This window comes from Gavialis gangeticus, unplaced genomic scaffold (genome assembly GCF_001723915.1).
Source record: "Gavialis gangeticus isolate Ggan-Ray unplaced genomic scaffold, GavGan_comp1, whole genome shotgun sequence".
In the NCBI taxonomy this organism is placed as follows: domain Eukaryota; kingdom Metazoa; phylum Chordata; order Crocodylia; family Gavialidae; genus Gavialis; species Gavialis gangeticus.
Window position 1 is genome coordinate 6,315,749 of NW_017729016.1, and position 9,550 is coordinate 6,325,298.

General features: G+C 54.2%; 1 protein-coding gene across 1 annotated transcript in view; it reads left to right on the forward strand.

Moving 5' to 3' along the window:
* The window catches only part of PRKCB (protein kinase C beta), a gene marked incomplete at its 5' end in the record, with an annotated part of 114,136 nt that overhangs the window by 41,339 nt on the left and 63,247 nt on the right, over nucleotides 1-9,550 (forward strand). The window contains 3 exons of the mRNA XM_019512587.1: nucleotides 4,877-5,033; nucleotides 5,427-5,561; nucleotides 8,276-8,372. Coding sequence (XP_019368132.1) covers nucleotides 4,877-5,033; nucleotides 5,427-5,561; nucleotides 8,276-8,372 — 389 coding nt within the window. The remainder of the gene's footprint in view (nucleotides 1-4,876; nucleotides 5,034-5,426; nucleotides 5,562-8,275; nucleotides 8,373-9,550) is intronic.

A 9,550-nucleotide genomic window follows, 5' to 3' on the forward strand; every position in this document is an offset into this window, starting at 1 on the left:
AAAAAAAAAAAAAAAAAAAGTGATTAATTTACTCAATGGCACATGAAAGCATAAAGGGCACGTTGCTGGTGTCGCAGGGAGCAACTGGCCACTGTTGTGCGGTTTCGATTCCCAGGTGGGTCGGTGGAAATAGCACAAAAGAACCAAGTGCTGAAATGCCCGGCTGGTCGATAGCAGAAGTTAACGAACAGAGCCGCCCGCCTGGGTATTTCAGAGTATCCATCGACACCGTCCATCTGGTTCCCCAGTGCATTTGGCAGGGGTGGTAGCTCCAGAAGTGTTGGGGTTCAGCAAGAACAAGTGCAAAGTCCTGCACGTAGGGCCAAGCAATCGCATGCACCGGTGCAGGCTGGGGACCGACTGGCTGGGCAGCAGCTCTGCAGAAACGGGCCTGGGGGTGACAGGACAGTAAGATGGATATGAGCCAGCAGTGTGCCCGTGGTGCCAAGAAGGGTACCAGCATGCTGGGCTGCATTGGGAGGAGCGCTGCCAGCAGCTCGAGGGAAGTGATTCTTCCCCTCTGTTCAATGCTAGTGTGGCCACATCTGGAGTCCTGTGTCCAGCTGTGGCCCCCACTGCAGAAAAGATGTGGGCACATTGGAGAGAGTGCAGCGGAGGGCAATGGAAACGTTTCAGGAGCTGGGGGACAGGACTGGAGAGGAGAGGATGAGGGAAATGGGCTGATTGAGTCTGCAGAAGAGAAGACCGAGGGGGGTTGAATAGCAGCCTTCACCTCCCTGCAGGGGGGCTGCAAAGAGGATGGCGCTGGGCTGCTTTCAGTGGGGGCAGATGGCAGGACAAGGAGCAATGGGCTCAGGCTGCAGCAAGGGGGGTTGAGGTTGGATATTAGGAGAAACTTTCTCATGAGGAGGGTAGAAAAGCACTGGGACAAGTTACCCAGAGTGGTGGTGGAGTCTCCATCCTGGGAGGTTTTGAAGACCTGGCTTGACACATCCTTGTCTGGGACGATGTAGTGGGGGCTGGTCCTGCTTGGAGCAGGGGGCTGGACTAGATGTGACCCCTGAGCTCCCTCCCAACCCTCACTGTCCATGATATGAAGTGGAATGAAAGTGCCTGAGGCTGCACAAGGTTGGTGCCATCATCACCGAGCACGGTGCAGCGAAGCCGAGCCAGCGTGCAAGCGAGCGACCATCGTCCCGTGCCGGGCCCTGTGCAGACCCGCCCAGGAAGGGGAGTCCTCATGCAGTTTTGGGTATTCACCCACGCTGCAGGGAGAGCATGACTGAGGGTCATGCCCTTACCCATGCTGTGCCGCCTTCTTCACCGATGGGTTTATCCACAGGACCAACTGCTAGCATTGCTTGCACCCAGGATGGGCTTCTTCATGTCCCAAGCTAGCCGCTGGCAGGCTGACCGCCTGGGAAGAGTTTCACGTAGGATCCTTTGATCAGCCAGGCAGCTGCTGCTAGTGGCGTTTGCTGAGAGTCATCGCACGTGCCCACATCCCTGCGTCCCCCCGGTAGAAAACAGTTATGTCAATGCAAGCGCTCCGGTGCAAAAAGCAGCTTGTAGATGTCAACTTCTGATGCTCTCAGTCCCGGGCGCTGCGAACGCTTCAGTCTGGTGGTGACGAGCGAACCCTTTTGCTGGCCCTGGCACGCTACGCGCGCTTCTCAGCGCTGCCCGTGATGAAGTCATTTGTGTCCCCTCTGTCAAAGGTGCGCAGCGCGGGAGGTTTCTGCTCCTCGCCTCTGGGCTGTCTCTGGAGCCAGAGGAGCGTATAGAGCTACAAAATCAATGACGCTGCCCAAGTGCCTTGAATTGGACGGCAGGCTCTTGCCGCGCAGCCCTGCCTCGCTGGCTGCTGTCGGAGGTGTCGGGTTTGATGAATGAGCTGGTTGATAAATGCAGATTTGATTTGGTGGCTACGAGTTTTATTTCCACGGAGCCGGAAATTGGGCCATGCTTCAGGGGGACGCGCGAGATGGCTTTGCAGCGTGGTGGGCGGCTGGGATCCCGCCGCGGGGTGTCACCGTGCCGGGTCTTCAGGGGCCGCGACTCGCGTTGAGCAGCATCGTGCACCCCCTGCGCAGGAGCAAGACGCTGCCTGAAATCCTGCCCCATCCAAGTCAGGGGTGAAAGCCTGCAGCCGGGCCCTGATTTGTCCCCTGGATGCTTTGTTTCCCAGCCGAGTCCATGGGACGTGAGCTTGAGCCTCCCCGAGAGGTGAGCCCAAAAGGGAGAGGGGTCCCTGACCTGGCATAGCGCCTTGCCTCGGAGCAGGCGATGGAGCAACCCATTGCTCAGCCTGGCAATGCAGAGGCAACATGGGAGAGCATCTGAGCACCTTACTGTCTGCCCAGAAAGGACATTAGGTCAGTTGGGGAGCGACTGAACCATCTGGTTGGTGTCCCCTACCCCTGGTCAGCCCCGGTGTCGTCTCTGCCAGGAGCAGTAGTCGCACCTGCCCTTCTCGGCCGCCCTTCACCCCGAGTGCGTCCACACTGCAGGACTTCTCATGTCCCCCAGCTCCTCTTCCTCCCTGCAGCTGGAGAACAAGCCCGACCTTTCTTCCCATGCACGGCCCCGCGCTGGCACAGTCGGGGGAACAGATTTATATCATTCTAATTTTATTGCATTTGCAGGCGCTGCAATCCAATTACAAGCCCTTTAGGCAAGCCGCACATCTCCCCTTTCCCCCCCCGCCGCCCTGCTTTCTCTCCACTGATTAATTCGCCATGAATTCTGTAAAAACGATCTTTATCCCATGCTCGCCCGGCGCCGTGGAGACCTCGGTGCCTTCGCGCTCGGCGTCCAGCACCTCCTGGAAAGGGCTTGGTTCTAGAAATTATTACAAAACTCCCTTTTGTTGGGGTAAAGTGGCATGTTGCATGCACGTTCTCCACGGCGACCCTCCACCCTTTGTGGGACGCTGCCCCTTTCTTCATCCCTGGGTGCCAGGTGCAGGGAGTGGGTGGGCTGCACTTAGCGGGTGTTGTATTGCGTTTAAAAACAATACAGGGTGAACCTTTGCCTTGACGTCCTCGCTGCACCCAGGGCTTCTCTCCCTCTCTGCAGCCTGAGAGATGCTCCATCTCCCTTGTTATCTCTGGGCTGGGTCCGAACTGGACCCCCGTGTAGCCTGAGGCAGTGCATTTATCCTGGATCTTCATTTGGGAGCTTTGCAGCAGGAGCGAGGGCAAGTCAACAGCTCCCCTCCCATGCACTGGCTCTAGCATCTAATTCACTCTTCCCAGGGGTCACTTTGCCGTTTCCCTCGTCTTTCTGGGGAAAGGACGGTGCAAGATCCCCCCCCTCTTTGCTCTATTCCATATCCTTTGTGCTAACGATCGTGAACCCTAGTTTTCATCCATGCACTAATCTCCTGAGATTTTACAGTCGCACTGATGCTCAAACTCACTTTGCTTTTGTTGCATTGCTTATTCTCTTTTTTTAACTGTGTGGTTGGCAGGACTGCACAGACCTGTTGCTTCCTCTTAGAAGTGAGTTTGCAAAGTGCACTGGTAAAGGCATCCGGTTTTTTGTCTCGGGGATTTACAAAACTGCACAAGGAGGTTCGTTGCCCGTTATGATGGGATTGAACCCTCATGATCTGGGGGAGGAGTGAAACAGCTGCCATTCATTTGGGGAAACTAGGGGCAAAATGTGCTTCTTGGTGAAACGAAGAAGTTGAAACAGCAGCAAGTCCCTCCCCGCTCCGAATACGAGAGGTGTGCGTCACCACCCGAAGCAACAGCACGGGTCAGCAAAGGGGCCGTGTCGCTGGTTGGGCAGAAGGGCATGGGGGTGAAGAAAATGCCCCAGAAACACAAACAGGGACGCCCAAGAAAGAGCAAGATGCTGAGCAAGAGCCCTCGTGGGACTGGTGTCGGATGAAAGGGGCTTGGAGCTGGGAGCAATGGAAGAGTCCCTTGCCGAATGGATACCTCGGTGAATATGGCCCGCAGTAATTCAGGAGCACAAATACTGTGGATCAGAGCGGAACGGGTGTTGCTAAAGGCCCCGGGTACTAGGAAACCCCCTAAACAATGTGTGCCTGTTTACCCTCCAGGAGGCAGGGAGCACTCCTTACGTCCAAACCTGCTGAGGATGATATTATAACTATCGTTATCACCGTAACGTAAAAGTGACATCATTATTTCAGAAGGTCGTAGGCCATCGACTGTGGGATTCACACCACAGGCAGTCAGTGAAGCCAGGAGTTTGGCCGTATTGAAGTCTGGATTGCGCACTTCTATCCAAGGCTCACACCAGTTTCCAGCCAGTCCCTTGCTCTAGGAGATCAGGGGCGGCGATAAGGGGCTTCCCCCATGCCCGAGGGGGTCTTGCACTGTGGACGGGGTCCGTGCTCCACTAGATACCGATAGACCTCGGTCTAACCCCGTTTGGCAGCTCCTGTGTCCTTAGCGGGGAGGGAGAGAGACGAGGCACCGGGGAGCCCGCGTGCCCCGTGGGGTGCAGCAGAAGAGCGGACGCGATGTATTCAGTAATTAGCTGGGGGAAACAAAGACTTTGAGCCCACTGTGTCGGCAAGCAAACTGCAGACCTGATACTATGGGAATACGGTGATTTTAATTATTAAAAGATCCCTACAGGTCTGGGGCTCAAAAGCACAACAAATGGCCCCCTTATCAGAGAGCAAAAAGAGGCTTGCGAGTGGTCTGCAGACCTGAACGTGTATGGGAATGGCTGCTACTCACGGTTTTTTCTTTGCATTAACAAGCCTGGGTCTCTTCTGTTGTAATCTGTCTGCAATAATTCAGTTTTCAATCACCGGTTTCATTCCACCAAGTCATGAATGCCCTGAAATGCTTTCAAGGAAGCTGAGGAGCTGTGTATGCTCTTGTGCTTTTTCACATTGAACTTACTTGCCCTTTTCTTTCTTTCTCCCTAGTAAAAGAGGCTAAAAACCTAGTTCCTATGGACCCTAATGGCTTATCAGACCCCTATGTGAAACTTAAACTAATCCCTGACCCCAAAAGCGAAAGCAAACAGAAGACCAAAACCATCAAGTGCTCCCTGAATCCTGAGTGGAACGAGACCTTTAAATTGTAAGTACCGCAGAGCATTTTTAATCTTGTAAACTAGCCCCTCTTGCCCCCAGAACGAATGGGAATGTATTTGCTGTGCTTTAATTATTCGGAGAGATTAAGCTGATTCAATGGAGAAGTACCTTTTTTTTCAGTTACATAAATGTGACTCGGAAACGCTCTGACTTCTGCTCCGTGCCCTGATCAAAGTCTTGCATTTCAATGAGAGAACTTCACATTCTCCGTTTGAAATGCACGCTATCGGGGAAATTAAACATTAGAGAGCCCTGCTGTCGTTGAAGACCGTCACTTCATTTCATATTCATTTATTTATCGAATGCACAGGGGAAGCGTGTGGAAGCGTGGAGATAACTTCCACCGCCGAAACACTCCTTTTTCGTTTCTCTCTTGCAGTCAGCTGAAAGAATCGGACAAAGACAGGCGGTTGTCCGTGGAGATTTGGGACTGGGATCTGACCAGCAGAAATGACTTCATGGGCTCGCTGTCCTTCGGGATTTCTGAACTGCAGAAAGCAGGCGTGGACGAATGGTAAGGGTCCAGTTATTCGGAAGCGACAAGGTTGTGGCCTAGCAGCGTCACCTCCTTTCCCCTCAGTGGAGAGTGCCTGAGCCTTTCCGGTGCACCTCACCGGAGGGATCTCGGTCGTTTTGCACCCAGAGGTCCCTCCGTTTCATACAGTGTTGGTGCCCCTCGCCTCATGCTGGTGCAAATAATTCATATCGGGAACATGGATCAGGTGCCAGAAGGAGATCAGCAAAGGGAGAAATTTCCCTGCATTGTGGATTGCTTTTATTCCCTGTGTTTTCGGGGTTGTTTTATACCTTGTTTGGGGTCTGGCCATTTTGGAGTGCCCAGGGTTTCTCTTGCATACGTGCCTATGGGAGACACACACAGCGTCGAAGTCGCGGTCTCAAGGCCTGACATTTCTTCCCACGTACTACCGTGCACGTTTCGAAAGGTCAAGCCTACATGGCTGCACGGGAACTCAGAAGACATCATCTGGCATCTCATTTTCACTCGTCTTTTAGCGCCGCTGACATACCAAAAGAGCCATTGTGTTGATCATAAAGTTTAAAAGCCAGATCAGTAGCTAGTTAAGAAAGCCTGGAGAAGAAGCATGAATTCTGTCTGAGGCTGTTGCTTCTGCAGCATGTGGACTCGCAGAAATGATGATTAGGGGTTTCTTTCAGTAAAAAGAAGAAATGCTGTCCAAGGCATGTAATTACTGTCACTTGTTACCATACGAAAGATGAACACAGTGGGCCCATAAAACTCATGCTGAATGGGGCCTATTCATTTCCATTTTATCTTCCCCAGCAGGATACATGCCATTTTAATTTCCTTTTTTAGCCACCGATGCCTGAAAGCGACGTTACCTTTCCACGGGAAGGATTATAATTTAAAATCGGTATTGTATGCCTCTCGCAAGCCAAGAACCACATGGTATCAATTTACATGGCGTGAGGCAAACAGCCTCCTTGGGTTCCCCCCTTCTCCTTCAAGGCGCTGTTTGGCAGCTCTGCGGGCGAAGCATGCGGTTGCTGGTAGCTCCAGCTTCGCTGGGGAGGACGGCTCTGCAAACAGTAGTCAACACCTGGGACACGTCTGTGATTTTTATTATTTCTAACAAGCACTGACCTACCCAAAAGCAACATGCCCGTATGTCACTCTGCGCCTGCCTGCTCTCTGCAGCATCCCTCCTAGCCAGGCAGAGTCGAGCAGACACTTGTGAAACCCGGTCCCTTAGGCAGAGAGGGGCTGCCAGACCCCATCTGCTCCCAGGCCGTGCTTCTGCACGGTCGCTGTCGTAGAGGTATGGAGCAGCTCCGGGGAGTTGCTGTTTCAGTAGCCAGCAGGAACGTGCATGGGAAGACGATGCCCATGGGACTGCTCCATCACGGGATCATAGCGGGGCACAGCGCTGTCCTCGTGTCCGGCCTTGCAGCATTTCTGCTAACGAAACAGCCAGGATGCTCTGCGTTGGTCCTCCAGAGCTCTCCGCGCGCCTGACGGACACCCGTGATACCGCTCTGCCCCTGTGGAAAGCAGCCTGGTGCTGGGGGTAGAAGGGTGGAGGGAGGCAGGCGTGGCCCATTCAGAGTCTGCAAAGCTGAGAACGGCTGCCCTGTTTCACACCCCTTCATCGGAGATGTAGCTCCTGTCCCGAAAACACCCGACTTTTGCATCCCTCCAGGATGCGTGGTCAGCTGCAGAAACGCCCGTGTTGCGGCGCAGCGTGGCGTGCCACCTCTTTTTCACACGCGCTGGAAATGGTTTCCCACAGACTTTTAAAAACCACGTCAGCTGCAATCTCAGTAATTTCCCCGGCCGCGGCGTTTGGCTGGGATAAGCCCCGGTGGAAGGCTCCTGTTTCATATCTCAACAAGTGCAGTTAATGGAGGAAGAGCCCGTCCCTGTGTTATGCAAATAGCTCTTTGTTCATCTGCGGTAGACACCAGCCTCTGTAGATAACATCCAGCCGATCGCCGGTCCTCTCTGGCGGCTGCGGAAGAGAGTTCACTGATGGAGCCGAGGCCTCGCAAGACACCTCCGATCTGAGTGACGCCTCGTGATTTCTGATAATTGCCAGTTAAAGTTTCTTCCCTTCCCTCCCCCACCAACTCTTTCTTTTCACGAGACTCTGGGCTTTGCTGCAGGATGGGACCTGTTGCAATGCGGCCGTCACGTGTACGAGCGCCCTCAGTAGGACCTGCGGGGAGGAAGGGGCACAATCCTGCTGGCCTCTTTGCACATTTTGGGAGGTGCCCAGGCTGGCTCCAGAGCCCACTGACAGCAGTGATTTCCCTGGGCTTTGGATCAAGCCCCTAATGTAGAGGAGGCTCCGGTGCCTCCTGGTGCGTACGCTCCTTTGCAGCAACAACCTGTTACCAGCAACTCCCCGGAGGGAAAGTTTTCTGTGCCAGGGACAGAGATGTCACTCCCTATACCAGCAACAGCCTCTTTAGAGCAACGCAGCACCGGGGCACCCACTTGTTGGTGCAAACAGGGTCTGACTGTTTTCAGGTTGAGTTGGGGGTGTGCCAACTGCCCCAGCTGGAGGTAGCCCCCCAAGACTGCGCACCTGGCAATCTGGAGGGGTGTGGAGGGGTGGGAGTGCCTGAATGGGATCATTGAGGCTCTGATAAAGCTAGGAGACGGGCACGGGCCAGGGAGAACCGTGCACAAAAGCCCGAGCTCCAGACAGGCCATGGTGACGCGCTGCTTTTGCTGTATGCTTCCAGGTTTAAGCTGCTGAGCCAGGAGGAAGGGGAGTACTTCAATGTCCCGGTTCCTCCGGAGGGAGAAGAAGGAAATGAGGAGCTCAGGCAGAAATTTGAGGTGAGTGGACTTTTCCTGAATGCTCAGCCCCTGCCTTTACAGCCGGGGGGGTGCAGGGTGCAGCAGGATCCTCTGATATGGTCCTCAGCAAAGGGCTTTGCTTTCTTGGGAGAAGTCCTGGAGTGGAGCAGCGCTCTTCTCCCCTCTTCCTGCCTGCATACGACGCAGCTGGGGAGACCCCGGGGCCGGCCCCCACTCCTCCCCTTGCTCCCCTGGGCTGGCCTGGCTGCCTGCAGGTCATCCCGAGATGGGCTTTTGCACGGTGAGTTTGTTTAGCTGCATTTTAATGAGAAACCACGTCGGGGACTTGAGCGCTGCGTGGCTTTATGGAGCGCAACCCGTGCAGGAGTGCGTTTGGGGCAGGCACTTCAACTGTGTTTGCTGGATGGTAGTTTTCCCCCACCCAGTGTTGGAAGGAGGAGTGTGGGGGAATGGTGCCGTCCTAGGCATTCGCTCCACTTGCCCCGTTCAGATTCAGGAGACGCGATACGCAGCTGAGGCTTTCTCCACGGAGCAGCCGTATGCTGAAGGTCATGGCAGGTGTTGCCCAAGCTGTCCACCCTAACTCGCTTTTCGCTGCACAACTGCAGGGCTGAAGGCTTTGCACACGCCTTTGAGGCTTGATTTCCCAGGTGATGGAAGTTAGCAAGAGCCATCACAGTCAGCAGAGCTCAGCTGCTTGATGCAGGCTGTGCAAGCCTGGTTATGGCGTGTGCCATAAGTGGGTGGTTTCATTCTCCCTTGCTTGCTCACGGGCTCTGTCTCTCTCGGCATCCATGATCAATGCCGCGATGAAACCATTCTGTGAGCCATGCTTGACCCCAACATGCACATTTAGGCTCTGTGCACTTAACGATTTTTGTGCGTTTCTCTGTCCAATATCTGTTTAAAATAGCAGTGCATCTATATGGCCGGACTGTAGTGGCTTATCTCAACAGTTAGATGGAAAGGAAGCCAAATGCAGAATCACTGAGGCTTTCATAGTTTCATACCTTCTAGGGTCAGAAGGGACCTGAGCAGATCATCTAGTCCGACCCCCTGCCATGGCAGGAAAGAGTCCTGGGGTCAAACTACCCCAGCAAGGTGTTCATCTAACCTCCTCTTAAAGCCCCCCAGGGTAGGGGCCAGCACCACTTCTCTTGGAAGTTGGTTCCAGAACCTAGCCACCCTGACCATGA